The following is a 27859-nucleotide window of genomic DNA, read 5'->3' as shown; positions in this document are numbered from 1 at the left end:
GACGTTCTTGTGTCGACTTGTGTGGACAGTGGATTTGTGTATTGTGTCGCTTCGTCGCTTGCTGGAAAGCTCCCAATATGAGTAACAAAGATAGAAGGAGCTTTGTGTTCACATACGCATCTGTATCGGTCATTAAATTAATTATCATTTCCAATGTCTGTAAACGGTCGGTTAGAGATTAACAGAGTTGAAAATAGTTGTTGACCCTGCACATCACTCTACTACGAGAAGGAACGCCATCGTATCATGTATGTATTTATTGTATATATGTATACGCATATTTACGTATGTAAATTACACGCAGTTATACTGCTCTGCAATAAACCCCCTTTTCAGATTTTTTTCAAGGAAAATCCGCGGAGAATGTTCTAATTCGTTATACTTGATTGTCACAGAATACAAATGTCGAAATAGGTTGTTTACAGAAAAATAGAAAATAATTTAACATTATAAAAAGAAACTATTATCAGCTTAAAACAAAAAAAAAACTTAAAAATAATATTACATTTTATAATAGAATCAGAGTTTTTTTTTAATATAATGTGGAGTTATTAAACTTCAAATATAGATAGAAAGTAGAATGTAAGAATATATAGGTAAAAGAAGAAACAGTTCTTACGTTCTGTTTTAATTTCATGCTAATATATGTATAGTATTGAAATATATATGTATGAAAATTCTTTGTAGCCTAAACATTTTAATATTGTATTTAAAAAAAAAAGAAAGAAAATGTAGGCACAATTGCAAGTTTTTATTTTTTAATACAAATAGAAAATATAAATGTATTTTTCTATTAAACAATTTCGTTAATAATTATTAACGGCTCACATTTCCGAAAGTTTAAGGCCCAGTTTCACAAGTGTCGGTTAACTTTTAATTTTAGATTAACTCACTCTTCGTCTCTTTCTAATGTCCCCTTTTAGAAAGAGACGAAGAGTGAGTTAATCTAAGATTAAAAGTTAACCGACACTTGTGAAACTGGGTCTAAGATTGATGGTAGAGGCTAATGGAAGTCGAGACGTAAAGTAAGGCAGGAAAAAACGTAAGTCGTAAAAGACTATTGTACATAATAGCCTGTCACAACTTACCTGTTTTTTCTGTCTTATTTCATCCACGACTACAGATGTAAATGCCTACGTCTCGTTCTCTGCCTAAGACACTAATTTACACGCTATTCAAAGTGAAAGTAATGGTTGCAAAATCCTAAGCCTAAAAAGCAGGTATATTTTTCGTGTTATTAATCAGAATTTCTATAAAAATTTTCAGACTTTCTCATAATGCTGAAAATTTTTCAAATTTTTAAATACAAATTGGAACGTTTTTCAGAAAAATTCAGACAAAATAATAATATAAAATTATAAAATATTTCAGATTTTTCCCGTCATCTTTATAAAAATCTGAAAAAATATAAGAAAATCTGATGTGCAATTTATCAGAAATTTTCATATATATTAGATATTGAAATATTTAAAAAATCATCATCCAATTATTTCTAAAAGTATCTATAAGAAATTTTATATATTTTTCATAAGTCTCAATTCTTACAAAATTTCTGAGAAAATAAGAGAAATTTTTTCACTAGGGGGGTTCTTTTATGTCAGGAGATTTGGGGAAAGTGTTTCGACAAGGTTTCTAATGGATTTCTTGGATGTTGAAAAGACTTGTCTAAACAACGATAGAGACCATGGAACACGTGTTCCAAACATGTTTCAATAGAACAGGTGGCCTGCGCTAACATCAATGGATTTCAAAAGAAATTTCTTTTTAAAGCCTTTGATGTTAGCGCAGGCCACCTGTTCTATTGAAACATGTTTGGAACACGTGTTCCATGGTCTCTAACGAATTTCTTATAGGTGTTACATAGACTTGACTTGACTAACCAAACGTTAGATAGAATATAATTTAATAAAATAATTGTCTAAAATTAAACGATTTCGCGAAAAACAACTAACAGCCCGTATTTCTAAAAATAACGAATATTTTACAAATGCTCGATATAAAGTAGGGTAAGAATTATTGGTATGTTATATTTAAGACTTTTATATATATATATATATATATATATGTATATATATTATAATTTGGGTAGCTATCTGGTTTGAAACAATTTTTTTTGCACAGAGAGATTTTATTCCTAGCGATATTAAAACGATACGGTATTAATAACATTGCAAAATTAGAAAACCAGTTATAAGTATAAGAAAAGTTGTACGTATAAAGAAAGTTATTTGCTATTTTCTCTTTTACTCCCAAATTGAGAGTTGTATTTAACAATTATACCTCAAGTTATCGTGAAGCCCTGTGATTTACTAAGCTGCCTACTATACTGCTAATTAAAGAGCTTTTATATTGATGATGTCTTATTCGATTGGTAAATCTATGTGCGCTTGGTTTGTGGAATTTTAAAAAAATTCAAAATTATATAAGCTATTTATGAGTTTTCCAATTCCGTAAATTAAAAATTTTGAGATTATTCCCGTAGATAGAAATTTAATTTTTTAATGGGGGAGGGTAAATGATTATTCAACCCCCTATGGCTTTAATCCAAAAATAGTCGTCTGATATAATTTTTACATTTTAGTGTTGAAAAAATAAAATGTATAAAATGTTACAGTAGTTCTCTTTGCTGATAAAGAATCTAACTACCTCTCGTTCGAGTTGGGGGTTCCGGTTCCAAAAGTCAATCTATACAATAGAAAGAATTTATGACCTGAGAGGGGGGGGGACCTCCGGGGCGATCGCTCCTCCAAATGCTTCGCCACGTGCTTAGCAAGGCTGCATATTCCTTTTGACGCTTTCAGCGCTAAAAGTATCGCTCCATCTTCGTTTGATGTTCGATGTGCGACGAAGACAGAATGATACTTACAGCGTTGAAAGCGTCAAAAGGAACACAGCTCAATTAAGTTGCAAGGTCGTTACCAGGAATCTGCAGGTCATAAATTCGATAGCAACCCTTGCAACTTGGTACCGACCTATATTGAATCCTAATTGCTGGGCAAAGCATTTAGAGGAGCGATTCTCAAGTCACAAATTCTTTCTGTTGTAAATTAAGGTGTAAAAATCATGGCTGATAAGTAAATGGCCTGGCCACGCGCCTAGCAATCGTAAACGCTGGGTTGTCTCTTCTCGTCGAATTGCACGGACCCACACTGATTCGGCGGATCTTATATTAATTAATTTCTGATTAATTATTGCGAAATTTATAAAACATAAAAATAACTATAATGAGGTAGAAGATGACAAAGATATATCAACCAGTATTCGACATCGACCATTCATTGACGCATCGACGTCAAATCGACATGGATTCGACTAATTATTTCTAGCTGGGCGGGTTCGTGAGTCTTTTGTCTAAATTTGAATTTAAATTTTATAAAGTTGCATCGCCGGACTTTCATTTGCTTATGATAATTGATCCATGACGTGTAATAATGAATTACTGTGGCCGGTATAGTCGGTATAGCCGCCCTATGAATACCGGTCTGTATCTGAAAAGAATTGTCCTCGTGAGAAGAAGCGTTTACGTTTCTTAACATGCCAATGGAACACTGGGTATGTAAAATGCCATACAAAAAATGGCCGTCTCCACTTGCTTCAAGTCTGGCTGCGGAGTTAACGATCTGGTAGTATAGAAGTCTGTGCTCTCACGGCCAATATCTATCTTTTTCTAATTAAAACTGTATTATTTGTTTGCAAAGCCCCGTGCAAAGCATGTTTTTTAGTGAAAATTAAATAAGTATATAATAATGACACGTTTGTTTAATGCAAAAGTATGTTTTTATTGACTTTTTTAAACAAAAAACAAATTTTTTCTCGCAAATTTTTCGTCGCAGTTAACCGCATGACAAAGAAAGGGAAGTGTGAAATAATTATTTCTTTTTTTCTAAACTTTCTACCATTTGAATGCGTTCCGAAATGCATCAATTTCAATGCACCAGGCATTAAGGACGCCGTGTGTATGTATCAAGCAAAATGAACAAACTTATGGATTTTAACCGGCGAGTCAGTCGACCAATCGCAGCAGAGAATTCCAAAATTCACTCTGGGTCTGTTTTCTGTTGCTGAACTGGCTGCACTAGTTCAGAGTTTATCTTCTTCCATCCAATGTAAAAAAGATAAATTCTGAACTAGTGCAGCCAGTTCAGCAATAGAAAACAGACCCATTGCTTGTGTTCTGAAGAATTCTCGTTTATGCGGAGCACGTGGGGCGTGGGGCTTCAAAATAATGATTACTAATGATTGTTTGACAGTCACATGTCAGTGATTCAAAAACTTGATAACACGGTTCGAATCACAACGAAACTTGGTTCAAAAGAGACTGCAAGAAACGCAAAGGATTACATTGCATTTCTGCCTTTGAAGAGGTAAATAGCTTAAGGGAAAGACGAAAAAGAGGTTACAGATGATAATTGTACAGAAAAAAAGCAAGTTTCAATCAAGTATGTAAAGTGACATAGTTATATCGGTTCAGATATAATGAGAACTAAAATTGATAATTTTTATAATTAATATAAACATCTTGTAAGCATTGTATATAAGTAAATATAAAAATAATATATAGATATAAATTATGAAGTAACGGAACTCAGTCTGTCTGATCTCCGTTCACATAAGTCATACGAGATAATTTTTATAATAATTTTGATTACGTTTCCTTTTTCTAGCTTCTAATATATTAATGAATGGTCACGAGCACAAGATGAACTTACCATTAGCATACTTTGATGTATCTGTGGACGAAAAGCCATTGGGGCGAATTGTGATACAATTACGCACTGATGTTGTGCCAAAAACGGCGGAAAATTTTCGTGCCCTGTGCACAGGAGAAAAGGGTTATGGTTACAAAGGAAGCTACTTCCATCGTATAATTCCAAATTTCATGTGTCAAGGAGGTGATTTTACGAATCACAACGGTACAGGTGGCAAGTCGATCTTTGGAGAAAAATTCGAGGATGAGAATTTCGAGCTCAAGCATACCGCCATGGGTACATTGTCGATGGCAAATTCTGGACCAAATACAAATGGCTCGCAATTCTTTATTACCACTATAAAGACACCCTGGCTGGACAATAAACACGTTGTGTTTGGTAATGTTTTTGAAGGGATGGATGTTGTAAGAAAAATTGAGAGTTACGGTTCGTCATCTGGGAAGACGTATCAAAAGATTATGATAGCAGATTGTGGCCAGCTAGCATGAGCGTTAAAGTAAATAATTTAAATAAAAAAGGTAAAAATAATAAAGTAAAAACAATTAAATAAAACAAATTAAAATATATATCCAGGTAACTTTAGCCTTGCTTATATTTTTTAAACGTATAATTTTCAAATTCTTAATGGGAAAAGCCAGATATATATATATATTATAGTAATACTAAATTAATTCTGCTTAAATGTGTTCATAGGAGGTTATAGAATTGAGAATCTGGTCTAACCAAATTTATGCATTTATTTAATTTTTTAAATGATATAAAGATTTATTTTTTTAAATATAATCATGTGGTAAAATCATACTTAGATATACGTGATGAATAAGTATATTTATATGTAATAAGATTATTTAGTTCCACTTTATTCTTTTGTGATTCTATTTATAATAATCTATTATATCTTTCGATTTTTTCAAGTTTTAAATCAGACAATGAAGATATGACTTTTTTTATATTTGTAACTAAAAATTTTTAATGTGTTAGGTATAAAAGCTACATTCATGTTGTTATATTACAATCAATTACATAAACATGTGAAATAAACACAAGTATAAAAGATTATAATACAATTTTTATGAATACATATGTAAGGATTACCATAGCTGCTATTTAGATATTATTAATTAATACTTAATATATTCAGATACTTTTGTTTTATCGTAAAACAAAAATTGTACAACCGTGTTAAGTAAAAGTTCACTGTGTGACATACATATTTACACAGATATCAACGAGTATAAATATCATCTCATATTTAACGAAACCAATATTACTGCTAGTCAATACATATCGGTAAATTAACGACGAAAAACGTGTTAAGTTCCACAATGGATGCGAATATCATAAATATGGCATACATAACGAGACAGACGACTCCGACTGTACGGCTTAACGCGAATTTGTTAATAAATAAAGCTCCATATAAGATAACTAATGTAGAGAAGAGAGATACTGAGCTATAGACTAACCCTTGAGAATTAATCTGAACATAATACTGTCCAGGTATTTTTGGTAACAGCGTGGCCTTGATGAACCATGGCAGTCCGAGACAGAGTAGCACATCGAATACATTCGACCCGATCGAATTACTTATTCCCATAGCTCCGTAACCTGGAAAGTCACAATGATCTATAATCTATATTCGATACACATTTTAGGGATACAGAACAAAACGAAAATTTATGTGAAATTCTCGTCTCGTCGCTGTCCGATGTGGTAGTTCGTTATCCAGAATTTCGTTTACCGTACCTTGATTGGCGACAATAACGCTCGATACCGCTTCCGGTACACTCATACCCGCCGCGAGGAACGTTAAACCCATAATAGAATCTGGAATCCTGAAGGTATCGCCTAAAACATGATACAAATATAATGAAAGTAAGGCCAGTCATACAGTACTAGATTCTAAAGAAACATCTAAGGAATATAAATGAAATCTAGGACATCTTCAAATATTTTCGAGTTATTCAGACGTGACAATATTACATACTAGTGTCACATCGGAATTCCAAAATTCGATGTTTCGGCGTTTTACAAAGATTCTTTTTTCCAGCAAAATTTCTATCATGTCTCAATGATTTTAGTGAGCAAAATGTTAGCAGTATGTCAGTTTGTCAGCAGACTCGAACAGAATATGTCATCAACTACAGATTGACTGCATCGACATTAATCTCGCAATTTGTGAGAGTCTGCCGACAGCAGCAGATTACTGGCAGAAACCAAGCGAAATCTATCATTTCGTGACTATTGTAAATGGCAGATTCTGTTCGATATCTGCAGTCAATTTGTCATCATGTCCTCTCAACAAATTCGATTTTATTGCTATTAGCATTGTACGACAAAAAATGTATACACCACCGACTAAAAGTTTGAGACCACATATAAAATTTAAAAATATTCTAGTGAAATACTATTTAAAAGTCCGACTCAATATTTTTTCTTAATTAGAAAAATAAATAGTACAATTGTGATTAATATAGCGTTGTTTAATTTGGTTCAATTTGGTTACAAAGTCTTTTTTTCCAAAACTAAGCTATGTTGGTTATTTTAAAAGATGGATAGAAAAGTTATTTGTCAAAAAATAAATAAATAAATAAACTTGTAACTAGATTACTTAGATTAGTAAAAATTAAATATAAGGGCTACTTTTGAAAAAATATTTAATTTTCTTTAGAGTCTAATATTTTTGTCATTCTGTAAAAAATATTTTTTATCAAACTTTCAAGTATTTTATATTATTTCTTATTTTATTGTAAAACGATGAATAAAAATAATAAAAGTATCTTATATTAAATTATAATGCACAAATTCGATTTTATTTCATATGGTAGGTATTTTTAATTAATGGTCTCAAACTTTTGGCCAGCAGTGTAGCAGCGATTTGCAAAATCTATTTTCGACAAACTTGGCTATTTAAGATGTTAATACAAATGTTTAATCGATAGCACATACCGATAATAGTGATGACCCATCCAATAACGTAGGACGAAGTCGCAATCCACATTACGCACATGATAAATGTAAAGGGATACCAAGATCTCAGTTTCTTTCTTCTACAGTCGGGAATAGTAACGAGTAATGCCAGATTGATGGGCCAAGTGGTAATCCACCATAGCTTCTCGCACGTAGAACTCGGCCAGGTCGTCATATTCACAATTTCGACTAAAAAAAGGCATGTTAATAAATATTTTATGCTGCAAAAATTGTTCTGTTTATGCCATCAAGTAAGGGCTCTATACTATATTACATTGTTAAATATTAAAGGATGAAATATAAACCAATATCTTGAGTTAAATAACATTTTGTTATTTTTAACTACCATGTGTGCCAAAATTTATTATTTTAACACAGAACAGTATTATTTTGACTCCAATTAAAAGCATAATTTGACACTACGAATTTAACAATGTAATGTGCATGTGTATATGTGTATGTTTTGAGGAGAGAGAAGAGATATACAAAAAGATGCTGTAATTGAAATGATATTACACTCTATTGCTTATTACAGATACAACAACATACGTTGTGCTCTGAGGTACATACGTGATTCGTCCTGATCGCTCAAACCAAATCCACATATCTCCGTTTCCTTGACGAGGTCTATTCGTTTTAGAATGAAACATAGGAAAGCATGAGATTATATTTCTTACGAGTAGTTATCGAATGCAATTCCTGCAAAGAGATACGTGGATTAAAAAGGATTGACAGGGATTTATTCTGCGGCAAACTTCTTAATCCACGAGGTCAGACACTGACTTTAAGAATTGCCGGTTTTTCTACCGTTTCCTTCCTACTCCTGATATAATAATATCGTTCGAGAATTTATTCATTTTCTAATATGTTTTTGTTTTAAATTCACATGCGGATTAAATGCAACAATGCAACCACTGGAAGAGAGATAGAGAAACGTTTGGTTTGGTAGAAATAGAAAGGAACTTAAAAGTGTCGAAAGTAAAGTCTGACTTTCGAAGATCAAAAGTTTATAATATCACAGAATAAAATTGTATCAATTCCTTTTAATTCACTTATTTTTGCAGAGGTGATAATAATTATATTGTAGTGATCTTACGATTCGGCAGGAGGGGACTGTCCTCGCAGATATTTCTGTACTTTTTTCTCCTAAACGTTATTCGTTTCATGAAATTGCTGATACGACGGTTGAAACACATTGCTGAAAACAAAAACGTCCCAATTATTGTGGTGTTTTATTGTAATTATTCATGGCAAAACAATTTTAGTGATGTTATTAGATTTTTTGCGCTTTAAAATAGTTAATGCAAATAAAGCGCAGTTCCCCGATAACAAATTTTTCATTAAAAAAAAATATATATAAGTATACATATGTATATACTTGTATATACTTGTATATGATTATATATATATATATATATATATATATATATATATATAAAATATGTACATATATGTTTTCTTTTTCTTGTTTAATCTTTGTTTATATATATGGGAAAAATAATAAGAATAATTGAAAAATAATTAGACAAATAAATATTGCATTGTTCTTTTTACAAAAACATTTTTAGGACGGTGTACATTGCTCTAGCAAGCGAAATTATTTCTCTGGGCTTTCCAAAGCCTATTCCATTTATAAGCCCTAATATGTTACCTGATATATATAGGACGTAACAAGCGACGAGGACGAGCGCTTCGTACCACTCGACGCGTCCATCCCACAGAGTCAGAATCAGGAGGAGAACCGTGAAAGCGTACGCCAGCGAATCGCGCGATACGGGCCACCACTCCAGCTTCAGCACCTGTAAACGCGATAGTCCTGTGTGATAAGAAAGACCGCGGAGAGTCGAACGCAGGAGAGAAGCCCCTGGGACTCGCGGGAATCACTCTTACCTCGTTCGCGAAAAGCGCGCAGCACGCAGGCACGGCCAGGATGTTGAACACCGCGGAACCGACGATGGTGCCGACCCCCAGGTCACCCTCCGTCACGAAGGTACCGATGGCGTTGATGAACAATTCCGGACTCGAACTCGCAGCCGCCATTACGGTCGCGCCGGCCACATCCTCGGTGACATTGAGCTCTGCCGTGAGACATTTCGTTTAGTTTTTATTTACGCATTAATTTAGGCATTTTTATTCAGGCATCTCTCGTGCGTATTTGCATGCGCATGCGAGAGGTGGAACGCGCGAACGTTAATAAGCGTAATATAAATGCACGACATAATACGCCAAACTGCAAAACGTCTTACGCTCGTCGGCGAAACGAGAGAGAGAGGAGCCGCAGTGAGGTCATATTAAGATCACGAAGAAAACGGTGGATATACCGAACGATCCTCTTGTACTCACTCTCGCAAATTTTCTTAATAGAGGGAACGAAATAGTCGTCGCAGACAATGGCAAGTAATAAAAACAGATAAATAGCGATGACGAAGTGGATTATTATGAATCCTGCCTGTCTTTGCTGCCGCGTAAAACCGTCGGGTGGGAATTCGTTGATCGCGGGCGGCGTGCAGTTGTAACTGTCGTTCCCCGGTGGCTCGAGCTCGCTCGCCTGCAGCAATCTACGTCCTCCTAAAACACGAAAAAAAATGTAGAACAAAAAGGAAAGAAAATTAATCGTTTTATTCGCACGATTAGATTATGTAATACTCTATATATAATCATATAACAATTTTTTTGCATTTCTTCAACTCAAGTAACACATCGCAGTCAAAATGACATCATTTTAATGTCATATTGATCCAATATTACATAATTTTTTGGTCAATTTGATGTCAAAATGATATAATTTTGACTGCGATGTGTTACTTGGAAAACTTCACCTTTTACAAAAAAAAATGCAAGAATAATTCTTTAAATTATTTTTATTTTTTCTGTGTATACGAAGAGATTATACAAGAGAAAGAATATATGGACATATTTTAGATATAATTATATATATTTATATGTTAATATAATTCTCTCTCCGAACGATTCTTTTCTCGCTCCGACTCTCGCGGATCCAGGGAATCAGGGAAGCGAAGAAAAGTGTATTATTTTTATATACTTACGCCAGTCCGCCGTGTAGCCGACATTTGTCGTACTGTCAGAAAACAGCCCCATTAAACTGATGCAAAAAAAGTACGTAGCTGGTATAGTAATAACGAAAAGTATCCGGTATCCGACCGACTGTCTGCGCCGCCATATCATCCTTTGTTACGTAAAGACGTGCAATGCGTGAAAAGTGTGCCTGGTCCTTCCTCGATAATATACGTGAATATACGTAAGAAACGAGACGACGGAGATGAGAGAATAAGATCTCGACGCGGCGCGAGCGGCTATCTGCCGTTTATCCGGCACGTAAGGTTCGACTACACGCTTATATTTTTCGTCCGTCGGAGACTTATCGCGACTTATAGCGACGCTGATAAGATACTGTTTAAAGCAATCGAGTTCTATACCTTCGATTAAAAGACGGGCAGGAAAGTTCCCGTGGCCGTCCCGTCCCCGTGGTTTCTTCCGTTCGCCTCTTCGTATATACGTGAAGATCTTTGCCGATTCATACGGCGACGGCCGTATCTTCGGCGACGAGAGGTTTACATTGCGTATCGCGCCGGCGATACAGCCTCGTCGATTTGTTCGATCGAAGAGAAACATCTTGTTCTATTATTCCTTACTTCGAGTAAGGTCACATAGAATTATCGTGAGTCGTAGGCCAATAACGCGCGAACTAGAGTTCCGATATCTTTGAGAATAAAATCGCGCGCGATACTTCACTTTTTTCTTCTTTCTATTCTCGATACGAGTGAAGAACAGTGTTATACGATTTTTCTAATCGCGCGTGTTAACTTTCCTTATTTACTCGAGGCGCTGTTTTTTATCTACAACCATACAACAAATATTACATATCGAATGAATCGAACGAATCGGAAAAAATGCATTCCGGCATTACTACTTTGCAATGAAAATCGTAACACGCATGTATTCCACGCATATATTCCGCGAGATTACGTTTGTCGTGAAATACTTTGTATTATGTAATACAATGCATTTTGTACAAGACTTATGATATGAGCTACAGAAGAGATAATAAAATACGCGAATAATTATTATTTGAGAGTCTCTCGTACGGCTTTTTGCATTTTTATTATATGTATATTTTCAAGGAAAGGATATTTTTAAGGAACAAACTTCACGTATAGTTGTATATAAAATATGTTCATGTTTTTTTAAATATAATTTTTGTTCGTATATATAAGAAAAATTGATACATATTTTATATATAACTTTGTATGAAAAATTTTGTATGGGGGGTTATTATCAGTTTTTATACCTACATCATAAAATAGCTACGATCCTTTTATGCATAAATATTTCTTGCAAATATAGTAAAATTCGTTATTAACAAAAGATGCAAAGGGTATCAATTAAAAGAGTATCATTATAATTAATTTAGTTAAATTTTATCAGAATAGATTTTTCGTCGCGATTAAGAATATATGGATCTTACGTATTACGCACGTAGGCAAAGATAATAAACTGATACCAATATAATACATAAAACAAATGTTTACGTTATTATCCTGAATCCGTATCGGAGTGTGTGTTTCAATATTAATTGTTAGATCAACGGTGAAAACAACCGTTTAAAGGATTCAGGATCGAAATTTGTAGGTCTAAAATAGATAAAACCAGTTATAGACTTCCGTAAGATTTTTTAAATATCATCGTAATAATCGATCAACTTTAAAACTTTTAGCTATTATTTAATAAGCTATAACATTTCTTTGTCTTCTTTTTCGCTACAATTCCCATATTTGTTTTTAGACTTGTGTAATCAAAACCATAAATTTTCCTTTAAAATCTGTAGAATATTAAAAAAAGCTGCTACTTGCGACCTAATTTTTAAGATATAACAATTTTATTATTCGACTGTCACAGTAAAATATCCAGTGACATCGATATAACGACGTGGGATATTTTATTAAAATTCAAAACGAGAAGTTCATTAATGCGATTAAATTTTATAATTTGTTAGATATAAAAATTTCTATTAAAATCACAATACGTAATGAGCGTGCGAGGCGGCCTGATAATTGCGAGAGCTTAATTGTGAAATGCACGTGTTATTCGAAGTGTATTTCGAAGACAATCGGGTAAAAAAATAACGCAATTAAATGAGCGTCGCGCGTGTTAATTCTAATGCAGATGTCGATGCAGAGGTACTCACTCGCGTTAAATCACCACGCAGACAGCACGGCGGTTTGGTGCATTTGCACCAGGCGAATTGTTACACACACGTGAGTGTATAATACAACCTAAGCTCGAGACTCTCGAGCTCTCGAGCCCTCCAACTAGACTTAAGTTTTAAGGAAGCTTAGGGAAGGGACGCTGCTTTGTGTTTATGTATTATTAATTCAAAAACCTTATTTTTAGAATATTAATAAAATATTCTTATTAAATAATTTTTATAATATCAGAATGTTAGTAAAAATATTATAATATTCGATTAAGGTCTCTACTTTAACGACAACGTTCTTCATAAAAGATTTTCAACGCTTAAGACTTAACACCAGCGTGTTCGAAGACGGAAAATTACGGCTTGCGACAGTAATTAACGACTTAATTACTCCGAAATTATACGCTACGTATAATTGTACTAATTTTCGCGTTCATGAAGAGATACGTGTGCACTTGACTGAGGATAACGAGATGCCGGTCTGTTAATCGTTAAACTGCTTCGTTCTACAGCATCGTAACGATCTCACGCATGCACGCACACGAAAGTGTGCTTGTAAAATTTATATATATATATATATATATAGAGAGAGAGAGAGAGAAATACGAGCGTGTATATTTTCCTTCCTGCTCGTGATGTGCCGATGTCTGGTGGCGATTGCCCGAAAGTGGCGGACGAAATGCCGGATGCAAGTTTGCGTGTCGCAAATTTCGGAAGCTCCGCTCGGGCTTGAGAGGCTGGAGGAGGCCTCATCACCTACATGCGGCACGATCCAGCAACAGGCGCTACGCGCGAGAGAGAAGAGCCAGAGGGAGGGGCGATTCCAACAAACGATGTCGGACTTCGGAGTAGATGTTAATGTAGTATGTGTGTGACAACGGGATTGACAACATGGATACTTCTGACCTAGGAGGAGGTGTGTTCGAATCTTATTTTCGATAATATCGCACCGGAGGAGACCGCGAGACGTGTTAAAACGGTTTCGCACACGAAGCGAGGATGGTGTTGGCCCCGCGCATCCGGGGGGGAAATCGGGAGAGAAACGGCGGCGAGAAACGCGGAAAAAAAACAAGAAAAAAAATTTAAGAGAGAGACAGGAAAAGGGAGGCGAGCACCCGGGTGCATTCGGCGTGCTCTCTCTTCCTTTCCCTTTTTCATTTTCTTCCTCTTTCGGTGGCTCACCGCGAGCGGCTGCGCCGCGAACGCAGTTGCCGCACTGTGAAAACGGGGAATGTGCGGAAATCGCAGACTGGGATGTTCTGCGATCACGCTAGTGTCGATCGTCCGTTCCACGATAAACGACGGGCGAGAAAAAACCCGTGGCCGTTCTGGTGAAGAAAGTGCTCAGTTAAAAATACGTATGCAATGCCCCTTATTGTCCCCCCCCCCCCCCGCGATATTCGTGACATTACGCGAAGTCAATAGCGAGTACTCAAGCATACGGACATACACACATATCTCCTGGTGGTTCTCTTTCATTTTTCTCCTTTCATTTCTCTTTCTGTGTCTGTCAAATTCAACTATTTGCCGCGTTCGCTTTGTATTTCTCTTTTCGATTGTGCCCGAACAATCGCGATGCTTGTAAATTCTATGCTTAAAGCTGAAGACTTCTTCTTTGTTTCACTTCATTTTTCATCTTTATTTCATTTTACCACTGTATATAATAGTCGAGCATATTCTCAGAAGAATTATCTCTCTCCTTTTCTTCTCTTTTCTTTCTCCTTTCTTTCAGAATTATGATGTCTACTTTCATGAATAACAGATCGTTGAATAATTGTGTCTCGAATGCGTTTATTTGTAAATTAAAGGGAATCATTCATTTATATATCATTTGATTCACAAACTCGTAAATTCGAAATCTATCTCATATGAAATCTATTTATGAAGTGAATATGTGTTTCACGTGAGTAGATATAAATGATATCTAGTACAAGTCGCTGGTATATTTTTATTTTATTTATGGACGAAATTGCTTGTGCGTATATTGCTTCTACTATATTTGATTGCATTGTACGGCGTTCTTTTGCTTATGTTATTTATTCACGAAATAAATCACAAACTGCATTCATACAAAAATCGATTTGTTATCTATTTTAAAAATCGCGGATAAATGTTGCGTATTTATTGGAATGATTAAATCAACTTTCAATAAATTCTGCGAAACCTTTCAAAAGTAATACGAGATATTGAAAGATAAATTATTTTTTGCATGCACGAGCTGCGGTGGCGCACGTTTTATTTCTATTAATAGTTCAACGAAATTTAAAATAATTCATGTCACTAAAATCTGCGCTTCGAGTTTAACTTGTCGATCACTATCAAACACACAATGCAATTAAATTATCCTCTTTACTAGCAAAATATCAATAATCGTAGACTGACTATGCAAAATACAGAGATAGGCTTTTAGCGAATTATCCGGAATATCGCTTTTATTGCAGATGTATCGGTTATTTTCGAGGAAAGCGAGATTGTAACTAATAGATGATTCAAACGTCTCTAAAAAGACACTCAAGAAGCTTATGAATTTTCTGAAGATGTTTCTTAAACATCCTTTAATCTACTGGCTAGAAGTTTTAAGCTTATAATTAATGGCATATATTAACATAGCAATATAAACAATGTAAAAGTTTATCTCCGCATTGTATTCTCGTTAGACAAAGCGTCCGCTTTCATTATGGGCAGTTACATTGATCTTTAATAAGAACGACGTACGTGAAGTGATTAACATATTAATTAAAGTCATAGTCTATAGCGAGAGCTTGAGCCGAGAACAACGGGAGGCTTTAGCAGGCTTTACCCCTTAAAGCAGCCGATTAAGTATCGTCATTTACGACATAAAATTAATGAAAATTATTAAAAACGACGTCCATTCATCACATCCTAACACGTTCTTTGTCGTTCACTTATCCAGCATGATCGCAGAATCGAATTAACATGTAAACCAACCATATTCTTCGAAAAAAAGAAGATACTCTTTTACTGCCGTTTCATGGAAGAGAGGAATATTTACAATTTACAATAAATTTAAATCCGTTACTGTTCATTCACGTGCTTTATTTATTATAAACTGTTAATGTTGAGAAAATTATCTAAATAAATATTTAGATAATTAATTATAAATAAAATCCATTATTTCTGGTGAATATTTTTTACTAAAGCACATTGGTAATAATATCACAAATAATTGGTAATTAATCATTTACAGATTAATCACCAATTATTTGTGATTACGCAGGAGTTCGTGCAGCTGCACTTGATTAACGCTGACATTTGTTTAACTTGATTACTATGACAACAATGACGATTAACACTTAATAATTAATAACTTTAAATGAATAAAAAGTATAATCCAGTGTCCCCCTTCGATCAATGCAAATGATATACGGATTAATAATTCTAATGGAATTTAGGCAAATGTGATGAAGTCGAGTCGAACGAAAGATACTGAATAAAAGCCGGTGATTTTTTGTTTGAAACTCAAAAACATAAATAATCTTAAAAAAAGAAAAGGGCACCATTCATCCCTCATACCATTACTTTACACCTCGTTTACCACTATTACGCGTCTCGTTACGATGTCAATTTAAATCTCTCTGTTGTCTTCGCATACCTCAAAGTGTGACGTACTGCGAAACGCGCGGCGACAATCAATGCGAACCCGTTTGTTTACGGCTTTCTGCCCTATAGCGTGCTCCCCTTGTAGGGCCCTATCGTATCTGATAAATACGACGGGGCTACGATCCGCGCCTTCGCGTGCGAAGGAGAGCGAGCTAATCGCGAAAAATCGCGGGATTAAAGGCCACGCCGCCGGTGGCGCGAGGGGAACGCTGATAATTGCGGGGACATCGCGCCGGCTATCGACGATTCGGCGGTTAACTAATTAATGCGTCCATCCGTCCATCGGCCACCGTCCGCCGCGCCGGCAACTTGCGCCGCGCCGCGCCCTTCCGACCGAACGAATCGCCCGTAGAGCCCGGGAGGAGAGTCGTTGAGTCGTCGTGATATATCTACGTTTATACGACGTACATTAGACATGAATGGCATCTGTTCTGCCAAGTTGAATGAGAGCAATTTAACTTCTTTAGGCTGCTTAATCGGTAGGAAGTCACATCCAGTCACATAGCGATATATACCGGTAAGAGGCACCAATACGCACACGTTCGCATGACCGTCTCCTCGAGAGGAGAAGAGGGAAAAAGACGAGGGGGGGGGGGAATATTAAAATATTAAAAAAATATATGAGAGGTATGAATAAAAATGTCGCTGCTAATTTTGTTATCGTGACGGTCGGCATCGTTCTATATACGACGACGGCGCAATTAGATAATCCGGCACGAACTCTTATTCTGCCATTATACCGGCGATATTTAATCCTTTAAGAGGATAATCTAAATCAGACGCACATTACGGTAATCCGATAAAACACTTGCAGTGAACGAGCGATATTGATTATTCAGAAAAAAGTGCAATCGAGTACTATCTGAACAAATCCTCTGAACGATCTCTATTTGATTGGAAAGAATTTTTCGCGATGTAGCCTAATTGCTGTCTTGTCTAACATTTACAGAAGAATTTATGGTCTCGTTGAACAATTATTGAATGGCAGATTCTAGTTTAGTATAGAAACATGCAATTGCAATAAGACAGCGGTATTACGTTCGCGTTCAGTAAAATTGGCAATTTTTCAAAAACAAGGGAATCTTTAATATTAACGTACAAATTCAGAATTTATTTCTAACGCGATCCACGATTTTCTCTGTCGTGCAAAGATCGACGATGTTACATATCGATGTATATACCTTTAAACGCCGATTGTTCGGAGAAAAGTTTGTTTCGACAGCTTGAAGATACAAATAGAAAAATTTTTCAATTTTTTTTGTAATCGGCGACATCCGGATGAAAATCCGACACAATCGGACAGATAGGATCGATCGCGCCTCCTAAAACGGAGGGAACGCGGTATCTCGCGGCTCGCGAAAGGTTCGGCGAATGTTTCGTGAAGAATGTTTCGCCTTTGAAAATTGGCTCGCTAAAATTAACGCTAACGAGCGGGCCGCTCGTACATTCGGATGCGCGTACGTGATCGATCCTACACGTTTTTGCGGCACACGTCCGCTTTTGTGGCCACCTTTTGTGGCCACGGGCTCCGGTCGCCGTTCGCCAAATAATTCGGCACGACACGACGGTTCCATAAAATTGAAGTAATGGCGAACGGTAACGAGACGTTTCCTACTTGGCGTATCGTTATCTTACCACCACACGATCCGATTTGGACCGTCACACCGTCGCGCGCTGCCGACGTCGGTCGCCGCGTCGCGTCGCGTCGCGTCGTCCGTGTGCCCGCGGTGCATAGCGCGTGACATTTCGTGTCAGCGTTCAGCGTTTCAGCGGGAACGTTCCTATTCGGCGAGTCAACGTACGTGCTAATACACCGATTTCGTAATCCATCTCCTCGATCTACCTCCTCCGTCGCACACCGCACACACGCCGCGGCGCGGCGGCCCCGCCGCGCCGTTCCCTCTTAGCGCCAGAACGAGCTGCCGGGCAGACTCTAAAAAGATAATGGTTAACTTTAAGCTCTTCCCTCGGCTCTTATCGTATTAACCCGATGAGCGGAGTCATGTGAGGCAGCCGGGGAAAAAGCCTCTGCTTTACATCAAAGCGGCGAAAACACGTAAATTGACGCGACGTTTCGTACCGTCAATGTCTCGCGAACGTGACGTAAACGCGGGACGGACGAGCGCGCTCGCGGAATTATCGAAAACGCTCGATGGAAAACGCTGATTTGTTTTGCGTAGCGATCTGCAAATCGAAACGGCACGATGCGTGCCCCGATTTAGCTGATACGCATTGCGGTTTTGTACCTGTACCCTCGCGTTACGCAACGGCGAAAAAAAAAATAAATACATTTCGTCGAACATGAGTGTGCCTAGGTGCGGTACATCCGGAATCGGGTATTATGCGGGTTGCGACGAATGGGCACAAGGTGCGGCGAAAATCATAGGTCGAAGCCGGAGAATCGATCGTGAAAAAAAGGAGAAACGACGCGGAATAAACCGTTTTCCTCGACGGAAGCTTTACCTTCGGGAAAATCGGTCTCGAAGTTGCGCGGGCTTCATTAAAACAATTGTTTTCACGTATAATGTCGTAATATAATGGGTTTTTCAGATTCGATTCAATAAGCTCGAAAAATGTTGACGGAAAGAGAAAAAAAACTGGAGAATATCCAATCTCCATCAATTACGTCCGATAATGTTTGCGTTATCGATGAAATAACTCAAGACACTTCCATCGTAAGGCCAATGCCCCCTTGCCCCCTCCCTATGATACGTAGTGCTTGTATTCAAACTTGCCAATAAAATTTGTCCGCGATAGAAGAGACGAAGAGAGAGAGACAGCTCAAATGAAGAAGGAAATTATTCATTCGAGCTTTCGAGAAAGTTTCAGAGAAGATGAATGCTGTGAGGATGCTGGTGGCGATTGCCACGATTGTGTTGTATTATGCATCTTATTTACAGGCAACTTACGTTTTTTAGGTATAAATTGTACGCCACCGGCTATAGAAGATTTTCCACACGACTTGTTTGATGAAGAGCAAAGACAAGGCGGTGCCGTTGTCGTACACGTCATCGTGTCGCTTTATTTATTTATCGCTTTAGCAGTAGTATGCGATAAATTCTTCGTACCTGCTGTAGAAAAAATATGTCACGGTAAGGGCTGCATTATATATATATCTTCTTCGCTAACTTTCTACGCTTGCGCGTGTATCAAGGATTGAAAAGTTGTGAAAGGTTGTGCTAGACACCGTTCTGCTTCTGCAAAAACTTTTGACAAACTTACGGAATGACACGAGAAATACGTAACGCAATTTAAAATTTTAAAAACGTAGATTTGGCTCGTACAAGATAAAAGCGGTATGTCTTTTTAATCACAGATTCTTTGGAACTAAAGTTTTCTCGTAAAAAAAAATGAATGAATAAAAGTCTCGGGACATTACTGATTAAATTTTAACAAGTAAATAATAAAATTCTTTTTCGATTAATCTCAAGTAGAACTTAATAGAGTTTTACTTTAATATTTAATCACGAAGGTAATTAATATTGAATGGTACTTCGCGCGCTATATCTTTTTGACGTTAATTACCTCGGTGATTAAGTTTCAAGGATTTAACTTTGCTAACTTCGTTAACTTTCGAATAACTTGAATATCTGCTTTGTTTTAAGAACTGAGAGAGCGAAAGTATAACGTTATAAGAGACGGTTATATTACAATAGTTTTCTAAGGTAATCGTTGTCTCTTCTAAGATTATAGACTCTTACTTATAAACACATTACGCGTATATATAGCAAACACGCTCGCGCGCAAAGTGAGAGAACATTTATTTATCCCAAAGCTGACGCAGGCGATACCAATCGATCTTCTCAAAACAGAGCTGAAGCGTAGATCGAATCGAAGCGGATTATTTTGGCACGCTTAGCAATATCGAGTTAATTTCAACCGCTTGAGATACGCGATACGCGACTGTCGAATCGATGCCCGTGCTGCAGCATATCTGCGTCACTGCGGGCGCCAGGCACATCTTCAACGATTATCGCAACTCATTCTGGCCTCGCGACATTTCTTGAAATACGATCCGTTCTATTCGGGGTAGAGTCTGATTATCACTTAACGCTACGCGTGGCCGTCCGAGTTCAATTTGCGCAAATGTCGTGTATGTTGTCGAGATGAGAATCAGACAGTCACATTTCTCGCTAAGTGGACGTGGACGAATGTATATTAAGGGAAAAAAAATTATGCCTGACGCATGTCTTACATTTGAATTTTAGAATTATTTATTCGAGATTAACGGAGCTTTCTTTGGCGAAAAGTTTCTCGACCAGAATTTTCGTAGCTTCAAAGTATTCACGTGCGAATTTGTTCTTCGTCTACCTTACTCGGTTCTAGTTTCGTAGATCCGTGATAAAGAATATTTTCGCACGTGGTTCGTAAAATATATATGTAGGAGATTAAAGGTGTAAATCAAGGATGACACTGCATTTCAGCACTCTCCATGTCGAAAGACGTAGCCGGCGCGACGTTTATGGCGGCGGCGACGTCGGCCCCAGAATTATTCGTGAATGCCATCGGAACATTCATCACGGAAGGTGACATTGGCGTCGGGACGATAGTGGGTTCTGCAGTGTTCAACATCCTGGCTGTTCCAGCCTGCTGCGGCATCGGTGCGGGAATGGTAGGTTGCCAAGAGTGTCCTATACTTTCGAGAAATCTAACGGGACGTGAGCAGCACGAAAAAGAAACTTGACTACCTTTTAAAAAAATGCACAATGTTATACGTAACATTAGAATGTACAGAATAATTTTTGCGAGAAAATAAACGCGAATCTAATAGATGTATGATAGGATGAAAATGATAGATTCATTTTTCTATGTTTTACGATGCTACCGCATTCATGTATTTTAAAGCGTCAACAATTTTTTTTACTTATTGTTAGATAAATGATTATGAGTAACGGGCTTTATCGAACAGAAACAATACGCGTCAAATTGATATTGACGGGTTGATTAAGAACTGATATCGATGTACGTCAAACGATTGTCAAAAATGCGTCATAGTGCATGATATGTAATCAATGTTATCGCAGCATGTATATATATATTGATTTGTTTAAAATAATATATATATCTATATATCTTATTTTAAAATTAAAATATTTGTATTTTATATGTACTTCTTTTGTTGTAATCTCTTAATAATGTAAATTTCGCGCAAAATTAAATTTACTTCCGAGTTTGGCATATTGCCCTTTATATATTTTGTAATAATTTTGGGTTTATTATAAATTTTGTGTTTATAATAGTGAAATATTATCACTAAACATATGCGTTGTAATTTGGCGCATAATAACAATTTATTTCCGTATACAGGTGGTGCCTTTGGATTGGTGGCCTGTTAGTAGAGATTGTCTCGCTTACGGTGTCACGGTCGCAATTTTGATATGCATTATACACGACGAGCGGGTGGAGTGGTACGAAGCATTAACGTTGGTGCTCTTGTATATTGTTTATATCGCCGTGATGTACTGGGATAAATCATTCCAGCGGTGTACAAGATTCCGTACGAACGAGGATCAGATATCGTCAGATGGTCCACGAGTTACGACAGGTAAGACCGTGCTTTTGGTCTCGTTTCTTTTGAGTTTTTCAATTTTGTTTAACAAATTATCGTTATTTTTCTGTTTGATTTGTTTAAAATAAACTGGCTTCGAATCGATAAGAAAATTGCAACTTTGTAGCATTTTTTTTCTTTTTTTAATAAAATCTTCAGTAATCCTCTCGATCACGTTTCTGATGATTAAGTTTCAAGAACTTAACTTAAAAGATTTAAATTTTTAAAATCGTATTTTAATAGTAATACAATTTAGAAGAATAAGAGTTGAATTTTAATGTTTTGGGATTTTTACATAAAATATAAAATGCATGAATAATGTTTTTCACAGATTCTAGTGACATTCACTTACCAAGACCGGACAAATTGCAATCGCCCGGTGATCGTGTGGAACAGATAGCTACTATCGACGTACCGCTACAAAATGGCGGGACAAAAACGCAGGAAGAGAATCCAGATCCTAGTAAGTTTGTCTGTAACCCCTTATAAATTTTTTAACACAATATTTGTAACACAGCGTTTACGAGCTACTTGTTACGTGAAATATAATTTGTCGCGCAGAATTTGCTACTAGTCTCGCGATAAACAAATATTTACTCTCCTAGTCTAATCTAATCAAATCGATTTCCACGATTTCAATTGTATCGTCGTGCCCGCGAGCGTGACGACAGTGTTCGCAAACAATGGTAAAGCAATGCGTAATATATTTCGCGACAGAGAGAGCGCCACTTGATTGGTCAAGTGTAATTAAGCACTTGTGAATGGGAATTTCCAGAGAATTAACAGCCATCAAGATCAGAGATTGAATATTCAAATTTGACAAATCCGGCTGCTATCGATACGTTTTACATAAATTTTGCATAATATTACAATTTCGTCACTTGGGGAACCCTTATAGAAAACATAAACAATACACAATATATCTTTGAATTTAAAATTATCATAATATATTGTATAATAGATTACGAGTACAAGCTCTTGGTGTGGCCAGCGCATGCTGGATGGTTAAGAAAGACCGCTTGGATCACAACGTGGCCCATTCATCTGGTATTCATGTGCACAATTCCCGATTGCGAGAAACCACGATTCAAGAATTGGTTCCCTATCACATTCCTGATGTGCATTATATGGATTGGATCACTCAGCTACGTGGTAGCGTGGATGATCACTATAATCGGTGAGTGATAGTTTTAATTTAATAACAAGTGTACCGTCGAACATCAAAACGTTACAAAGACGAAAAAGATGACGCAAAAGATGACATTTGATAAAATTTTACATGAATATCGATTCCATGTCAAAAGAGAGAAGTCTTTTTCTAATTAAAACTTATATTGCGGTCTAAATCTAGCATATCGTTCTCTCGTTTAAAATTAAAGAACGTCAAAAGAAAAGACTGTAACGAGAGAATCTTTATTTTATTATGTAGAATCTTTGTGTATGTGTGACTTAAATTACATTAGGTGAGTGATGATAATTTTACTTTGACCTTTATCTACGAACAAGCGCATCGTCGAACATCAAAACGCAAAAGACGATATTTGATAAAATTTTACGTGGATATCGATTCCACATCGAAGTCTTTTTCCAATTGAAACGTATGTTACGGTCTAGCTCTAGTATATCTAGTCCTCTTATTAAAAATTAAAGAACGATAAGAAACAAGACTGTAACGAGAGAATCTTTATTTTATCATGTAGAATCTTTGTGTGTGTGTGTGTATGGCTTAAAGTTTTGATACAAACGCATTTGGTTTTTTTTTTCAGGAGACACGCTGAAGATACCAGATTCCGTAATGGGCATCACTTTCCTGGCGGCGGGAACCAGCGTACCCGAAGCCGTGTCGAGCGTGATTGTTGCGAAACAAGGTATACAGTTATTAACAAATATACCTACATATATTGGAAATTAATCTCATGACGGAAGTGAATACTTATTACGTTAAATAGAACAATTGAGATGTGCATTTTTCTCACATTCGGATCTCAGGACGGCTCGTAAGATGGTAAGAAAATAGCAGTAACGAGAGGTACATTGGGGAACTAGTGCAAAATTCAGAGAAATCAGCGCGATAGAAATGGGTGGAAGGGTCGTTAGGCGCGTTGAGAGGGATTCAATTAGGTCGAGCTATAAGAGGCTGCGAATGGCGCCCAGTAATTTCATAGGTGCATGCCGCGTCGAGGGGTATACATGTATTTTACACCCGGCGCGAGTAACGTGGGTGGAGGATTTGAGAAAGACGGACAATGGCAAAAGAACGGAGCGCGCAGAATGCCCGGAGGAGAGACATTTCGCCATGCTCTTCCCTCATAATTTTTTCCCATCCGTATACTTTCTACCATTTCGTTACGCTGTTCAGGACACGGCTCGATGGGCATCAGCAATTCGATAGGATCGAACACGTTCGATATACTGTTGTGCCTCGGACTACCCTGGCTGATCAAGTCGTCCTTCTCGCCAACGCAGCCCGGCAAGCATTACATAAGTATAAACTCCGGCGGGCTGGAGTACAGCGCGATATCGTTGCTGTCGACCCTCATGCTGCTGTACATCGCGTTCGCCTCCAACAAGTTTCAGCTCGACACAAAAGTGGGCCGCGCCTGCCTCTGCATGTACGCCGTGTTCCTCATACTGGCGTCGCTGATCGAGCTCAACGTATTCTTCATGGTAAATCTCCCCACCTGCCAAAGGACGGTGAAATGATCGAGGAGACCCGGACGATGACCCGCCCGTAATGACGTACGGGCGCGGCCTCGCTCGCAATCCGCGCCGGAAACGTTCTTTCCCCCCCTCCCCCTCTCCCACGGACTTACCGAGAGACCCGAGCTTGAGCGAGGGGTGTTTATTTCCAGCTACACGGGACAGCTCACCGTGTGTACAGTTTTAATATCAACAATGTTATCGCCACATTAGAACCATGACATGTAATGCATTTTGTATTTACTTACTAAAAGTCTCTCCCTCTCTCTCTCTTTCTCTTTATCTATCTATCTTTATCTATCTATCTATCTTTGCTCTCTCTTCTCTTCACCTATCACAGTACTCAAAAAAGCTCGTACTGAAAATTCATCTTCGAATATTATAGTTGATATAGTATACATCTTTTCGCTCCATTCAACATATACGTTTTACACGGATACGCGCGCGCGCGCGCGCGCGCCCTCCCTTATTCTTTCTGTTTCATCTTTTCTTAATTTTTATTACCAGCTCCCTTTCATTTCTCTTTCTTTTCCTTTCCTCGCTTATTTTCTCTCTTAAAGTACGATCACTGTGCTTACGGCGATATTGCGTGCGCCGAAGGATCAACAACTTACGATTAGCCACAGTAACGAGCCATGGATCTCATGCCACACATATATACACACACACATACGATCGAAAGTTCGCCCAGGTATGTAGACGCGTGCAAAAGTCATGGGCTCTGAATAATTCGGCAACCGCAGCGAGAGCCGATTGAGATCGTAAGGAGGGGGAGTGCTCTGCGACTGTGTCTAATTGTATATGAACGCGCGAGAAAGACTGCCGGTTCCCATTTAGCATTATCGCAGACATCTCGGCATCGGTGTGTGATCGCGAGAATGTGTTTTTACGCGTGTGAATTACGTTCATTCGATTCAGCCGTCGATCGCGAATGCGGCGCGAAGCGTCGCGTCGCGGAGCGTCGCATCCGCGCTCCGACGGTGCGCGGCGAACTCTTCATGTATCGGGATTCATTTGCTGTTAATACAAAATATAGCGCTGCACAGAGTCGCTCGGTGAAAAAAAAAAATCTACTTCTACACATTTTTAGTTCTCTCGTATCTCCGTCTAGGAACTCGTCGGTGGTGATATTACACCCGACGAAGAACAACGGAGATCCTTCCATTTCGATCATGCGCCTTTTTACGCTGCGAAAACGTAACTGATGTATAGCGAAACGCACAGATGCAGACACAGAAACACACTCAGACTTACACGCACATATACGCAGAAACACACACACACATACACACGAAATCGAAACCGTTGTAGCAAGCCGTCGCGCGCGATACCTTTCTGCGATACACCTTTTCCATTGCGACACACAAAAATCTGTGACTGTAAATGTGTCTAGATAAAACCGTAACTTAACATTTAATAAAGTACTGTAATAAGTTATTAAAATAATACACAATCAATAAATCGACGCTCCTATCTTGTTTCTATGAATATACGTAAGTAAGGGGTGAGGCGTGCTTGAGAGGAATATTATGGTATGAACGGGCTATCAAAAGCTGCGAGAGAGCACTTGGAATTTTCGCACGAAAATCGGCAACGCGAAACAAACGCGTAATTTTTTAAAATAATTGTTCGCTCCGTGACGTGAAACATTTCGATCGACTGACCTCTGGAATCGGACGATATTTAAATCGATCACGCTTATAAGCCGATATTTATATCTCTCCGGAATTATATATTTGCATTTAAATGATTAAAATGACACGATTTTATTTCCCGTGCGTTTTCGAGATGTACTACAATATTCTTACGTCTGCATGGAAAATCGAACGAAAACATGATCCGATAATATACATCGCGTCAATGCCAACGTTGCTTTTAAAAAATTAAGTACATCGACGACAAATTGGTTTACTGGGAATCCGAGACGCTTCTGGAAACAAATACATTTCTTTGCATATAATTGCGGTTCTGCGAGAGACGAAACTTTTACATGCGGAACTCGGTCAATTTCGCATGGGCTTTACTTTCAGAATTTTAAAGCGGTTACAAAAGTTTGCAAAGATATCCTAGGCGCCAAGAATACGCCCATAAATCCCGACCCGCTGTTTCAGTTGAAGCTCTGTGGACATTGGCGAGCGTGGATCCGACACCCTCCGACATTCACGAAGACATTAGCGTGGAGGATAAATAAACGCGAGATTTATGTCACGTATATGTCACCCCGTGTGCCGGCGGCTCTCTTCCTCGCGATACATCCGCTTTCGGAGCTTCGATTCGCCGCGCTGGTCGGGGCGTAAAATCGAACGTGGGATTGAGAGACGATCGACTCGATAAAGAAATCGCTCTCGCGCTGGTCATCCTACGGATATCGGGACGCAATTTTATTTAAAGTCCACGCAGATATATACGCCATTCCCCGCTCGTGCACGTTCGAGGGTTCCTGAAAATTCGGGCCTTGGCACTGATTCAACCGACCGAGTTTACTAGCGCGCGTCTGGCTCCTCATCTCGCGGGACCCGCCAATGTATGAGAAGATACGAAGTCGGACGGGACGGGACGTTGGTAACGCGCCGCGACACCGCATAAATTCTTAAGCTATTCCAACTCCGTTTCTGCGACATCCGTTCTCGCTCCCGGCCACTCGCAGGTACGTATGCGATCTTTCTGTTGCGTCTCAAACGGGGGTGGGGGATTACCACGAGTGTTGGAGACACTCGCGCGCTCGTGACAAGCGCAGCTGCCGCAGCTTCCGAATCTGTCGTCGTCCGTGGAGCAAACGCGGCACGGCGGAAAGGCAGAGAAGCGCACTAAAAGCGTTATACCGTCGATCCGTCCGAGCTTCTCCACGCTTCTCGCGTGTCGGCCTCGAATGTCGAGCCTCGTATATACCTCATATCTCATAATTCTCCTCGACATACGCGTCGAGATTCGGAGATTACACGTGTCAGAGTTAATAACGGTTGCGTGTGTATCTCGCGACCAGTGTCGTCGAGGCAGGCGGATCTTTCCGGCAACGCGTGCATGCACCAGCACCCGAGCTATCGAGCTTCGCTCGATGTGGTATCGTCAGTCTCTCTGCAGTTTGTCCTCGAGGGG

General features: G+C 38.1%; 3 protein-coding genes across 9 annotated transcripts; 2 read left to right on the top strand and 1 right to left on the bottom strand.

Annotated features, from left to right (window-relative positions):
- Positions 1–42: 42 nt before the first annotated feature.
- On the top strand, positions 43–26228 carry Zyd (sodium/potassium/calcium exchanger zydeco). Of its 4 annotated transcripts, XM_071697747.1 has the most exons (9): positions 7738–7878; positions 8215–8449; positions 19434–19607; positions 20940–21127; positions 21823–22060; positions 22395–22526; positions 23025–23240; positions 23830–23931; positions 24423–26228. In XM_071697747.1, exons 2-9 carry the CDS (start codon positions 8338–8340, stop codon positions 24764–24766), a joined length of 1506 nt encoding a protein of 501 aa, XP_071553848.1. In that variant the 5' UTR covers positions 7738–7878; positions 8215–8337; the 3' UTR covers positions 24767–26228. The 4 variants fall into 4 exon arrangements, with proteins under 4 accessions (XP_071553850.1, XP_071553848.1, XP_071553851.1 ...); XM_071697749.1 differs by lacking the exons at positions 7738–7878; positions 8215–8449 and adding an exon at positions 43–248; XM_071697750.1 differs by lacking the exons at positions 7738–7878; positions 8215–8449 and adding an exon at positions 9550–9669.
- LOC139767983 (peptidyl-prolyl cis-trans isomerase) lies at positions 4056–8004 on the top strand. 2 transcript variants are annotated; one of them, XM_071697759.1, is made up of 2 exons: positions 4056–4439; positions 4665–8004. In XM_071697759.1, the coding sequence occupies exons 1-2, from the start codon at positions 4403–4405 to the stop codon at positions 5195–5197; spliced, it is 570 nt and encodes a 189-aa protein (XP_071553860.1). In that variant the 5' UTR covers positions 4056–4402; the 3' UTR covers positions 5198–8004. The 2 variants fall into 2 exon arrangements, with proteins under 2 accessions (XP_071553860.1, XP_071553861.1); XM_071697760.1 differs by having other exon boundaries at positions 4068–4364.
- Positions 5761–12899, bottom strand: LOC139767974 (sodium/potassium/calcium exchanger 4). Of its 3 annotated transcripts, XM_071697745.1 has the most exons (10): positions 12886–12899; positions 11117–11327; positions 10023–10247; positions 9570–9757; positions 9331–9478; positions 8776–8877; positions 8250–8306; positions 7659–7868; positions 6456–6557; positions 5761–6317 (listed from the first exon to the last, which is right to left on the bottom strand). In XM_071697745.1, the coding sequence occupies exons 2-10, from the start codon at positions 11310–11312 to the stop codon at positions 5983–5985; spliced, it is 1563 nt and encodes a 520-aa protein (XP_071553846.1). In that variant the 5' UTR covers positions 11313–11327; positions 12886–12899; the 3' UTR covers positions 5761–5982. The 3 variants fall into 3 exon arrangements, with proteins under 3 accessions (XP_071553846.1, XP_071553845.1, XP_071553847.1); XM_071697744.1 differs by lacking the exon at positions 12886–12899 and having other exon boundaries at positions 11117–12570; XM_071697746.1 differs by lacking the exons at positions 11117–11327; positions 12886–12899 and adding an exon at positions 10727–11024.
- Positions 26229–27859: the final 1631 nt, after the last annotated feature.

This window comes from Temnothorax nylanderi, unplaced genomic scaffold (assembly GCF_030848795.1).
Source record: "Temnothorax nylanderi isolate EJ_2023f unplaced genomic scaffold, tnyl_v1.0 TNYL_tig0013_pilon, whole genome shotgun sequence".
NCBI lineage: Eukaryota > Metazoa > Arthropoda > Insecta > Hymenoptera > Formicidae > Temnothorax > Temnothorax nylanderi.
Note: the sequence above shows the minus strand (reverse complement) of the source record. Positions and strands in the feature narration are given on the sequence as shown.